Source organism: Colletotrichum gloeosporioides (genome assembly GCF_011800055.1).
Source record: "Colletotrichum gloeosporioides strain Lc1 chromosome Unknown consensus_74, whole genome shotgun sequence".
Classification (NCBI taxonomy): Eukaryota; Fungi; Ascomycota; class Sordariomycetes; order Glomerellales; family Glomerellaceae; genus Colletotrichum; species Colletotrichum gloeosporioides.
The window spans coordinates 405118-417381 of record NW_025544719.1 but is presented as its reverse complement, the minus strand read 5'-3'; the positions used below and the strand labels follow the sequence as shown (position 1 = coordinate 417381).

At 56.7% G+C, this 12264-nt stretch overlaps 3 protein-coding genes across 3 annotated transcripts; 1 reads left to right on the top strand and 2 right to left on the bottom strand.

Annotated features, from left to right (window-relative positions):
- Window positions 1-360: 360 nt before the first annotated feature.
- GCG54_00003466 (Protein MGA2) lies at window positions 361-4743 on the top strand (the record flags this gene model as incomplete). The annotated part of the gene is made up of 3 exons (XM_045403539.1): window positions 361-1020; window positions 1069-4533; window positions 4585-4743. 3 exons carry the CDS (start codon window positions 361-363, stop codon window positions 4741-4743), a joined length of 4284 nt encoding a protein of 1427 aa, XP_045259727.1.
- A 1762-nt stretch (window positions 4744-6505) lies between these two features.
- On the bottom strand, window positions 6506-7969 carry GCG54_00003465 (uncharacterized protein; the record flags this gene model as incomplete). The annotated part of the gene is made up of 1 exon (XM_045403538.1): window positions 6506-7969. The coding sequence occupies one exon, from the start codon at window positions 7967-7969 to the stop codon at window positions 6506-6508; it is 1464 nt and encodes a 487-aa protein (XP_045259726.1).
- Window positions 7970-9506: 1537 nt separating this feature from the next.
- On the bottom strand, window positions 9507-11206 carry GCG54_00003464 (Developmental and secondary metabolism regulator VE1; the record flags this gene model as incomplete). The annotated part of the gene is made up of 2 exons (XM_045403537.1): window positions 9507-10987; window positions 11053-11206. The coding sequence occupies 2 exons, from the start codon at window positions 11204-11206 to the stop codon at window positions 9507-9509; spliced, it is 1635 nt and encodes a 544-aa protein (XP_045259725.1).
- Between the last annotated feature and the right edge of the window lie 1058 nt (window positions 11207-12264).

Here is a 12264-nt window from a genome sequence, read left to right as displayed (position 1 = left end):
CGCCCCCCGCGACACTCACCTGCGCAGTGTGCCCAGCCCAGCCCGGCCCTGCCCAGTGCGACGCACCCGCTTCCGCACTCCCACTCCCACTTTTACTCGCACCTTCGCCCTCTCGCAGTCGTGGCCTCCTTGCAAAACTGTGAACTCGCGACTCCCACGTCGGACTCGCATTAGAGGGACACAGTGCTGTGGGCCCCCACTCCACCGCCTGGGCTACACCACTTTACCACGAGACGCCCTTTTCCCCACAACATCCCCAGACCGAGCTTTCACCACCTCCCCTTTCGTCGCCATCTCCGTCCTTGTCGCCGTCGTCGTCGGCTTCAATTTCCATCCTCGATCATTGCTGCTGGTCAAGGTATGACGACTGCTGGTGCCGCTGTCGGTGCCAGCCCTATACCACACGCCACGGTTATGTCCGCCACCATCGACTTCGAAGAGTTCTTGGAATACGACGAGGAAGGCTTCGGTGCCGCGAACTCGATGCCCAACTTCGACCTCTCCAATCCTAACGCCCTCAAGTTCCTCGAATCATCGCAGTCGCTGCACGAATCCAAGTCTCTCGAGCCCCAGGCCACCCTGCTGGCCAACGGCACCGTCGCCGCTGGATCACCCGACTCCCTCGTCGACTCATTCCGAGACTCGTCCTCCGATTCCGCCTCGTCAAAAAGGACCGGTAGCTCCGCCTCCGGAAAGACAGCTTTGACAGCGGGCGACGTGATGATGACAGATGGAGCCGATATCAAGCCTGACTGGGAGACTGCGGCCTTCGCCGACCGTCCGGAAGACAGCGTCTACCTTTTTGGCGGGAACGCCGACGCGACGCTGCCCGGCCTCGACATGGGCGACGACAGATTCATGGAAGAGTCGTTTGACTTCGAGAGCGCGTCCAGCAGTCCGGACGCTATCAGCGCTGTCAACATGGAATCACCCGAGATGCCCACCATTCACACCAATGGCCCGCAGAAGGCTCCGCCTCCGAGCAGTACCAGAGCCGGAAATCACGCCAAGAGGAATTCCGTGAGTCTTACGCTAAACGATATCGTGAGATTCGACTAACGTTTCCAGCAATACTCCATTTCGCAGCCCATGAACGGACTGAAAATGACCAACTCGAGGGAGTGCTCACCAATGTCTCAGAATTTGATAACGAGCCATGAGGCATCCCCTTCAGCCGCCTTCTTCAACAGCTCACCATCGCCGCGAGGCGCCGGTCAAGATTTTTCGAATGCCGCCACAATGAACGCTATGAACCCGAACGGATTTTGGCCGACGAAAATGGACCCCGCGCAACAACAAATGTTACACAACATGTCTATACAGTCTCAATTTCACGCACACGATGGTCTGCCAGTCATGCCACAACAGATGCCGATGTTCACCCAACCCAGCTACGACTTCCTGAACCGTGGGTGTCGGTTGACGATCCACCCGACACCAACAAAGTCCCGCGTCGAGACTCAGATTCCCATCAAGATGACTCTCTTCCCGCTTCCTCACGGCATCAAGCGCCTCCACCTGCCCACACATACCATTTCGAAGCCAAAGTTACTAGCGAAGCCACCAGTCGAGCGTTCTCAGGACACATTGGAGCTCTACACCATGCTAGTGTGCACTAGTGCCATGGTCAGCGAGGATAACAAGCGCAAGGCCTTCCAGCGCGCCGCAGCCGCCACCCACAGCCCTTCCTTGAACGCCCGATCTGCTAGTGAGGACGATGATGAGGAGAACAAGCCGCAGAACGGAGGCGAAGTTCGCATTTGCAACGGCTGCATCACGCGAGAGAGAAAGCGGGCGGCTAGAAAGAAGATCAAGAAGGTCGAAGAGGAAGAGATGTGGAATCGGGATGAGAACCGGCGCGTGATCGTCTTCAACACCCAGGAAATCAAGGAGTGGCAGACGCCCAATGGCGTCGTGTCTGACTCCACCGTGACAGGGCGACCAGAACCGGTAGCTCCTCCTGGAGCGATGCAGGTAGACGCGCCTATGCGCATTGCCTGTTACTGCCGCCACCATGCAGAGAAGCAGGGTTTCCAAGTCATCTTCACCATCAAGGACTGGCAAGACCGCGTTGTTGCCCAAGAAATATCTCAGTCGATCATGATTACCGACGATCACAAGACGCACCCATTGCCGTCATTGCCACCCGCTGCCTCGACCTCCGAGAACAACCTCGTGCCGATGATGAACACGCCGCTTGATACCAGCCCACTCAGCTCGGGGGCTGCTCCGTTCCGTCTGTCGCATTCCAGCTCCGATCTTCAAAGCTTGCAGCGTAACGCACCTCCGGCCCCGGCTCCGTCGTTCCCCGCTGCGAACGCCGTGGCTAAGCAGCCAGCCCCCGCACCTTCGACAACGAACGCTCGCTCTTTATCTCGGCCCCCGTCCCCAAGTTTACACGCCGGGCCGATGACAAAGAAGCGCAAGGCCAGCGGATCGAGGGTTCCTGCTCATATGACGATGACTCGCTTGGATACGACCCCGCCACCAACTCAGATGCCTGTCAATCCAGTGCCACCGGCAGCCTCTGCTTCCACATCGCCGTTCACGCCTAACCTCACCAACTTCCAGACTCCCCCTGATACTGTGTTCCAAAATGGAGCTCCGTCGAACATCCCACAGCCGTTCGCTACCGGTCCACCGACACCCAACAGTAACGACCAGACCTTGTTCACCAACGCCAACCGATCTGCCAGCATGGAAAATATGGCGATGCCCATGTTCTCAGCCCCTGCATCAGCCCACCAAAGTCGCGCTGCAAGCCCAAGTAGACTGGCAAACGGTGTGAACGCTGTACAACAAAGTCAATTCAATACCATGCAATATCTTCCTACTGCGGTTGCTCCAACACGGCCTCAGCCAACCATTCACAAAATCATTCCCAACGAAGGACCTAAGTGCGGTGGCATCGAGGTGACCATTCTTGGCGCGAGCTTCTACCAAGGCTTGGAGGTGCTATTCGGAGACCAGAAGGCCACAACCACCACCTTCTGGGGCGAGTCCTCCTTGGTGTGCCTCTTGCCACCGGCGCCTGTCGCTGGGCCAGTCGTGGTCACTTTCAAACAAAGCCAAGCTCAAGCCGGACAGCCCTTCAGTGCCCTCTCCAAGCAGAATCAAGTATTTAAGTATATTGATGACGACGAGGAGAAGCTCATTCGCACCGCGCTCTCGATTCTTGGCCACAAGATGTCTGGTCAGTTGGTTGACGTCAAGGAGCTTGCTCAACGCATCATTGGTCAAGGAGATTCCAGTTGGGGCGGTCCTGGCCCCTCGGGCAACGGTGGGTTTGGCGGAAACACTTTCAACATGAGCACGGAATCCCAGCTGTTGAAGTTGCTTGAGTTGATCGACCTTGATGACAACCCGAGGATGTCTCGCCTGGATCTTAGGAGAAACACAGGTCACACTATGCTGCACATGGGTTGCGCTCTGGGATACCATCGTTTCGTTGCTGGGTTGCTTGCGCGTGGTTCTAACCCGGACCTCCGGGACAAGGGCGGCTTTACTCCCATGCATCTGGCGGCGATGAACGACAACGAGTCCATCGTTCGCAAGCTCATGCAGGCTGGCGCTGACCCTACGATCCGTAGTCTTTCGGGACTGCGGCCGGCTGACGTTGCTCAATCACGCAAGGTGGTTGAGCACATCCGTCGCTGCGAGCGTCACATTCGGTCCCGCAGCGGAGGTTCTCTTCACAGCAGAGCCAGTAGTGCCGCTTCGCTGCGGTCTCTTTGGGACCCTCTCGGCATGTCCAGCGAGGAAGAGTCTGCAGACGACGGTGAGGAGAGCCCCGAATACTCATCTGGCGACTACGAGGACGAAGAAGAGGAGGAGGACTCATGGCTCGACATGCGGCGTCGTTCCAGTGGGCATGCGTTCACCCCTCGTCCAGACCGACAAGCACTGCAACGAGGTCACGATGAGGTTGAGCCAGGTCTCGCATCACCGACCACCGCCATAGCCTCGGCCGTGAGGGATCAGTTTGCTGCTCAGATTCAGCAGTTCCAGCAAGCGATGGCACATTTCCCCAACCTACCTCAAATGCCGGCATTGCCAAGGATGCCCATGTTGCCGGACTATCAGGCGTATCTTCAGCAGAACCCGTTCATGGGTAGAGTCACTTCGCTGATGCCTGGTATGTCAACCTCTAGACCAGGATCGTCAGGCGACGAAAACCCGAGACAAATGGACGGGCGTTGGTGGGATCTGTCAGCCTTTAGAACCACCAACAACAACTCAGCTCCGCCACCGGCGTACGACGAGATCTTCCCTCAGGAGGAGCTGGACCGCAAGCAAGCCGCGGCTTTGAACTCTGCTGCTGAGGCTGTTGCGGACAGATCTATCGCTGTCGGAACACAAATCACTGAGACCGTCGAGATATCGGAGGCTTCATCAAGCGCGACGCCAGTGCCGAGTGTGCTCAAGATCGGCCGCAAGAGTGCTATCACCAAAGAGCAGCAACAAAACTTCCTCAGGGCGCGCGAGGCCAAGTTCAAGGGGATGCGCAGCGACAAGAACTTGTGGTTCGTCTGGGTAAGTAAACCAACTCAATAGTCTCATCCAACACACGCTAACGTCCTTCAGATCCCGCTCCTCACCTGCATTTTGGGTGTGATGCTGTACAGTCGATTCCCTCAAAACTTCGCCATGCTTTGGGCCGTCATCCTTCGTTTGGCTGCAAAGTTTGACCAGGTGCCCGAGATGGTCAGAAATGTCCAGGACCGCGTCGTCGAGGTACTATGAATCATTTTATTGCATTGCAACCGCTTCGTTTTTACGAGAGACACAACAGAGTTCCTCCTTTATTCGCGCTTTCGGATCTACGAGATGGGGAGAAAAGGAGTTGGTGCGTCTGGGAAATGAGGAGCAATGTTCATTCAATTCCTCTAATGAGCATTGGTGGGGGGGACTTGGTGCGGCCGGGAGTGCCGTACCTTTCGTTCTGTGCAAGGCGGGAAGTCTCGGATATCGACATCGCACAGCCAACAGCGCGGCTTGTAGGGCAAAAAGCCAGTTTCCTTATCGTTTTCACGGAACCAGTAAGCCTCCTGACTGGGAACATTAGCTTCCATCTTTTCTTGATTTTTCTTCTTTCTTTGAGCTCTTCTTCAATCATTGGAGTATCGCGTGGGAAAGCCTCGGTCGACCGTTTTGCTGGGACGGAGGAGTAGATATCCAAGGAGGTCTTGATGACCTTGGGTAGATACGGGCGGTATGTAGTATATACACAGCGAAGTTACTGACGAGCTGCGTTGTCTTATATATATAGAGAGGGCGTAAATGTTTGTCGGTACAGGCCGTGGAATAATGTCACATTGGTACATTCAAAGAATCGTTTCGTTGCCGTGCTCATGCATGCAGGTTTGCTCTGTAAATGAAATGTAGCCATTGCACACACATGCAGATGGGCGACTTAGAATCCTTCAACGACAGGGGGCTTGGATGTGGACGTTTACTGGCCTTGAGGAAATGCTCACTCACGCTCGAAGGGTTGGTTGGTTGGCTGGTTGGTTGTGGCCTGGTGTTGTGGAGTGGAATATCAATGTCGTCGACGGGGTCAAGTTCGCACATATTCAGCCGAGTCATCCATCCCAATCCATACCACACGTCCCTATTCCATGACCAGACAGGCCACGAACAGAAACTCTACACAACTCTCTTCTCTCTCGCGCGCGCCATAGCATCTTCCGTCTCCTCAACAACACCAACACGTTTCACAAACGAAGACGGCACACTTGCACAAAACTCGAAACGTGTTTTTCCATAACCCCATACACATACACACAAACCCGACTTATTCCCTGTCCCGTATCGACACGTGCCAGTCATGTACAGCGAGCGCATCGTTACCGAGGGGGACAAGTAAAAAGACATTCGAAACCTCGTCAACCCCCATCCTGCCATACCCTCTCTCTCACTCTACTCCTCTCGGCGTAGGTGGGAAACTGGTGTAGAGGGAAAGAAAGGAAGTCGAGACCGCCGAATGTCGCTACATACACGAAGAGAGGAAGAGCCGTTCGTTCCTCCGAAAACATAAAAACCTCGCGGAGAGGTGCGGGCCCCAGTTACGGGATGCCTCCTCCTATCCCTCCCCCTTTTTCTTTTTTTTCCCTTTTCTCACACCACCGATCGTTCCTTTCCGAGTTTCATCCTGCCTCCAATCTGTCTTGTCTCACTTGGGATACCAACTTCCTCCTCATCATCATTGCGTTTACCGAGGGTCTCCCGCAAGGTCATGGAAACACACAAGATTGATAAAGAGTGCCTTCTCCCGATCCGAGGGACAGCATGGCAAAACAATGCGTCGTACTACGCGGTCGAATGCTGATTTCATAAAAAAGCAAAAGAAAGAATAGAGAGTGGTCATTTCATGTCGTCAAAGTCGTAAAGCTCGTTGAGATTCAAAGAACGCCAGACGCCACTTTCCACATCCAAATCCACCACATATGTAATGGGCCCGTCCACCAGTGCAAGAAGGCAGCAAACACTTCGCTTGCCTCTCGACTTAGGTGAACCGCATGCCTCTCCAGCGACCGGGAAGCTCGCGCTCCTGCACAGGGATGCTGTGGTGGTTCTCCCCCTCAAAGCCGAATGCGCCGTTGCTCTTGTACTGCTCAGGTACGCACGGCACGGAGGGGACGCCGTGGTTCGAGTTGGGTCGGAGGCCGAGAGGCTCTGCCGCTCTGCGGATGCCGCGCGACGTCCACGCCCGCGCGGACTCGACAAAAGACCGCCGCGAGTCATTCGAGTCGATGCTGCTACGGGTGCTGGCGGCGTAGAGCGGGTTCGGGGGTGCAAAGTCCGTGTCCATGGGGCCGGAGTACGAGGCCGACGGGGCATGTTTGGCGAGCTTGTTGCTCGCGCGGGCCGAGTTGCTGAATGATCGTCTGACGAAGACTCCACTGCGAGGGGGCGGCGGGGGCATGTAATTCGGCGGGGGAGGAGGGGCTGCGTAGTTGGGCGGCGGGGGAGGGGCCATCGATTCGGAGTGCGAATGCATGTGAGAGCGCGGTTTCCGTAGACCGGGGAGGGAGAGGTCGACAGAGATGCGTGAGGCAGACTTGCGCAGCTTCTTGACGGCAGACATCTCCTCCTCGTCTTCGAAGCCGAAACCGCGCTTGCGGTTGCCGTCGCGAGAGTCTGGCAGGGGTTCCACCTCGTCTTGCGTTGGAGGCAGGGGCCACTGCCCCGACATGCGCTCCGCAAACGACTTCTTGTCAACAGGGGGTTTGGTTGAGTACGTGGTGCTTGACGGAGCGATGTTTGGCGGAGGAGGCTGGCGCGTGGAGCGGATGGCGTGCGCGTCAAAGAAACCGTCCTTCATCAGCTGCTGGTAGCTGGCCATGATCTCCTCCCTAGAAGGCATGCCCGCACCGTTGGCTGGGGTCGGCGCCGGGACCGCGTTCGCACTGCCGAACCCTCCTGCTCCGCCTCCGGTGGCGAGAAGCTTGCCGTCCAGGCTGAGCGGGCGCTTAGCCCCCTTATCCTTATCCCTGACAAAGCTCAGCTTCTCGCGGAGACCACCCCAGAACCCCTTCTTTGCGATGTGGCTGCTAGCCGAACTGGCAGGCCTCTTAACCTCGCCATATGTGACCGTCGGCTGGTTCACGGAGGGGTGCTGTTGTTGCTGGTGGTGGTTTTGCGACGACAACAGCGACTGAGAAGACTTGTGGTGTTGAGGCTTGGGCGGGGAGAGGACGCCGGCGTCGGGGGCCTCGACGTAGAAATCCATGCGGAAGCGACGGGCAATCTCGGTCGAGTCTTCAGGGCCGAGGAAGTTGGGAGGTGGTGCGGCGGAGGTACGGTCGTTCATGGAGCCCTCGACGAAGCGGGAGTTTGCACGCTGCGTCGAGTTTGCGCGCTTAGCCGTAGGTCGCTGCGCAGATGCAAACGCATTCGTCGGGGGAGGGGCCATGACTGGGTGCGAGTTCAGAGGACCAGGGGGTTGAGGATCGTCGATTTGCATCATGGTTGATAACGGACGCGATTCGGTTGTGCTCGGGTTGTGAGCTGATCTGGTTCTCTTACTCAAGGTAGAAACAGAGCCCCCTCTGCCCTAGCTAACAAGATTGATCGTGGTCTCGCGACGAGAAGGGGGGTTGAAATGCGATCAGATGGTAGGTATTGAGAGGAGGGTGATTGTTGGTGGCAGCAAGGCAGCGAGCGCCCTTGGGTTTTTGTTTACTTGCCCGTGCCGTCGCACCATCCGCACCCACGCGCTCCCGCAACAGCAGCTTTTCGACTTCGGGCTTCTTCCTTGCACGTCTGGGACAGCAGCGGGTTGCGAAGTCGCAGAAAAAGGGATTGGAAAACCTGGAATTGGGTGAAGAAGGTTTATGAAGGGTGAGGCGAAAAGTGGGAAAAGCCAGGTTGAGAGGGAGTGGAAGGTAGGTGCGAGAGGGCGATGCGATGGGCTTGGGGTTGAATGTTGATCTTGTAGTATCGGCACTATTGGAAGGGCAACGCGCGATGGAGTTTGCGGTCGGCCGGGGATCGTTGCCCACAGCGAGGTACGCCGGACGCGAGGCCCAAAAGGTAGCGTCTGCCATTGGATTTGGAGGGGAGAGTGGCCCCCGTTGCTCGGGCAAACAAACGCGCCCACCACTGGCTGCGCTGCTAGACCCAGACGCGACCCTCCCGCGCTCCACTTGGCTTGCACCCGCAACTGGTGCCGCCCTCTTCCGCATCCCTCACCTTGCAATTGAATGATGGGGACTGGTCCGAGCTTGCATCGTTGAAGCACGTGACGCTTGGACCTTGGCCAGATAATCTACAAGTAAGCCATATCATGCTTCACGTTCTTCCAGAGGCGCCGCACAATCTTTGAGAACATCCTTACCTAGGTACCGTACGAGCACTGAATCACAGCCAGATGGGGGGTCCAACCCTCCCCACTTCGTTTATAACCTTACAGAAAAAGGGTTCACGTTCAAGATCGAGAGCATCAAGTTTCAAACGATATGCCTATTTTCCCCATAATGGATACCCAACTGTGACTGCTGCAGCATATCCATACCGCGTGATAAAAATGGTACAATACCCCAAAACCCTTTGACAGAGGAAATCAGGTCAGCAGATGATACATTACAACCACATCAAGTGTGTCCGCGTCTTCATTGCCCCGAGTCGTTTCTTTTTGTAATCCAATTTGAACCATGCCGCAACCCATTCCTTATCAGCCAAACCATTGTAGAAACACACAAAAGGGAAAAGGAAAAGGGGAAGCAATGCATAGAGAACATCGCCAACGTGGTGAGGGTTTTCGTGTATAGGATTGGGACACACAAATGAAAAGGCGTGTCGGAGACGCCACGTCAAAGTCCGTGATATTTACAGTCGAAGAGTAAAAGAAGTTGAAAGATCCTTCCGAATGCCATGGGGTGCCGGAAAACGCCTCGAGTCCAAGTACTCGCCCGCCCTTGGTGCCGATCATGCCGTATAAGCCAAAGTTCCCGTCCGCATTAGTCGTAGTCAAAACACCGTTATTTGTATGCATTCGCCCCCATCTATTGCTCGCTGTAGCTGCCATTCGGCTTGGTCACGGTTGTACCGCCAGCACGCTTGTAAGTCATGCTCTCGGCGTCACGGAGGCCGTACATGGGTGCGCGGTGATGAGGCTCGGACGGGCGCTGGCCGTCATACAGAGGGCGCTGATAGTCCTGGAAGGTGTCCGAGTAGCCGCGCTTGGAACCGGCGCGAGCCAGCTCCAAAGGAGGGGGCAGGTTGGGGCTGGCCTCGATAATGTCACCACCGCGCAGCATATGAGCTGGCAGAGGCGGAGCTGGCAGACTAGAAAGAGGAGGAAGAACCACGGGAGACCTGGTGTTGTCGGCCAAGGGCGCCATACGCGGGTAAGAGTACGAGTCTCTGCGGGGGTCGGAATCGCGTCTCATGTAGTCGACATCTCTGGGTACGTGGGTGGACGGGGATTGGGGCACCATCATGGAACCTCTTCTGTCGTACGAGCCATGGGGAGTCGGAGGCGGGTTGCTCGGAGCGTATTGCGAGCTAGGTCTGCTAGAGTAGCTGTGGCTAGGGGCCTGGTGGTACGGCGAGGGCTGATTGGAGTAATAAGACGCCGTAGGAGAGGGCGGAGGAGGCTGAGCCATGGGCTGAGCGTGCTGGGGAGGGTACGGCGCGCTGGACGACGAATCACCGAATCGGAGGTACGAGTTGGAAGCCGGGGCAGCACCAGCGACGTGAGGCGGAGGAGGGGGAGGCGGCGGCTGGAACGACTCCACGGCAGACGGCCTCCTTTCTGGCACTGCAGGTGCAGGTGCCTGTGGGTACGCGGCGCGATGCTCGCTGCTGTTGCTCACTGATCTGGCGCGGTATGGATCTGCGTTGCTTCGTAGTTCTGGCGTCTGTGTCCTCCTACTATTCCTATACTCGTTCTCCGGGTTGCTGTTCTCGAATTCGTTGCCCGCCGGCTTGCCCTCACGGCGTCTCATGCGGACATCACGTCTGATACGGACACGGCAACCCTGTTCTGAAATAGTCTTGCTCAGGTGCGTGCTCTCAGTGAGTCCAGGGAACTTCTTGGCACTGTAAACGCTGAACGGGATGGATTTGACGGGCATCCTCCAGTTGAAGCAGGGCTGGTCGTCTTCGGCAGGATCGCTGTCATGGTCCCGGTCTTCGGGGTTCTTAATCTCCTCATACAGGTGGAAAGCTAATACGTAGCGGCCCTCGTGGCGAACTGAGAGGTCGGGGAAGAGGAAATAACCAGCCTCGGAGGGGCGGTCCAGGTAGGCCATGCCGGAGACAGGCATACCGGTCAAGACAGGAGTCTGACTGCTGGTGGCAGCAGGCGTTTGGACGCGACCATGAGCAATTTGACGTGCCGGGGCAAGTTCAGCGAACAGAAAGAAATTGCCGTTGTAGGCCATGGTGACATCCTTAGCATCCTCCCTGTTGGGAGTTGGCCCCTTGGCCACCTTCAATTGGACAACTGGAGGCGGGTCGACAGGGCGGCGGTCGGCGGCAGCTGGTCAACAAGGTCAGCAGAGAATTCATCAAAACTGAGAGGTCGAGATTATCAAGGTGTCTTACACTTGGAACCGGAACCACAAGCGCGTGCGCGCTCGGGTTGTTGCAATACGTTCATTTCGTAGAAGAAATAGCTTCCTCCGCGGGTGCGTCTCTCAACCAGGGATCGGGTTTCCGAAATGTCCTCGATGGACGTCGGTGGTGCGGCGAACATCATCGTGGCGGTTTGCGGACTCGAAGTCGTCAAATGGTCGGTGCAAAGTTTGGTCAATGCGGCTGGGGGGGGAGTCACAGCAATGTTGTCCGATACTGGCAGAACGTTAGATTTTGTTTTCCAACCGATGGGGGCTGCAGCAGCCCAGGCGTTGGCAAGGACGCGATGTGCTGATTTACAAGAATCCGCACAGCTGGAATACTCCGTAGAACGGAACGCAGGAGGGCGTCTAGGCTGCTTCCACCAGGCGGCAGGAGGCAACTCACTTTATAGATGACGGCAGGGTGCAGTGGCGGCGTCCCTATTGCGATCCTCCACTCTGTACTGATCCAGCCAAGCTCTTGTTGTTATTGTTGTTGTTGGGGCGGTGTGTCGAGGTTTAAGGAACGGTGTCCAGACGAGGCGAAGGCGACGACTGCGTTGGGGCGGCTGTCGAGTATCGCAGACGACTCGGTGGTGGTTGAGCAAGAGAAGAAGGGGAGCGGTGGGTGGGAGGTGAGATATGAAGAAGGAGACGGATGGTGAGCGAGTGGGACGACAGGATAGAAAAGAGTGGGAAGCGAAGGAACGCAATTGGCTTTGAGGGGGGTGTCAGTCTCTGATGGCTGGGAACCGGGCTCGACCGGGTATGGGTAGTATGGCAGGACTGGGGACATGGGTGGAGGGGAGGAAAACTGGGTCCAGTGGACAATGGATGGATGGCCCCAGGACAGTGAGAGCTGCATCGTTCACTGTGGACTGGGAGATACACACTGGACATGCTGAGTGAGTGTGTACCATGGAACCTGGGAGGAAGGCCAGGTATCGTAGGTAGGGGTGGGGTTTGGCTGGGTTTGGCCTGGCCTGAGCTGGCACGACACTGGCGCACCGCCAAACTTGGTCTTGGAGTGAACCCAGACACCCAGAGTCCTCACATTTCCCGTCTCTCTGGCACACTGTGAATCTGGAAAAGTACCCCGAACGCCTCTGGTCTAGCGCAAACTCAAGGGGGGTGTGGGTGTGAGGAGGAAGAATCTGCAGAGCCAGCACCAGAACTCAGAAAGGGACCCAACGCCTCGGAC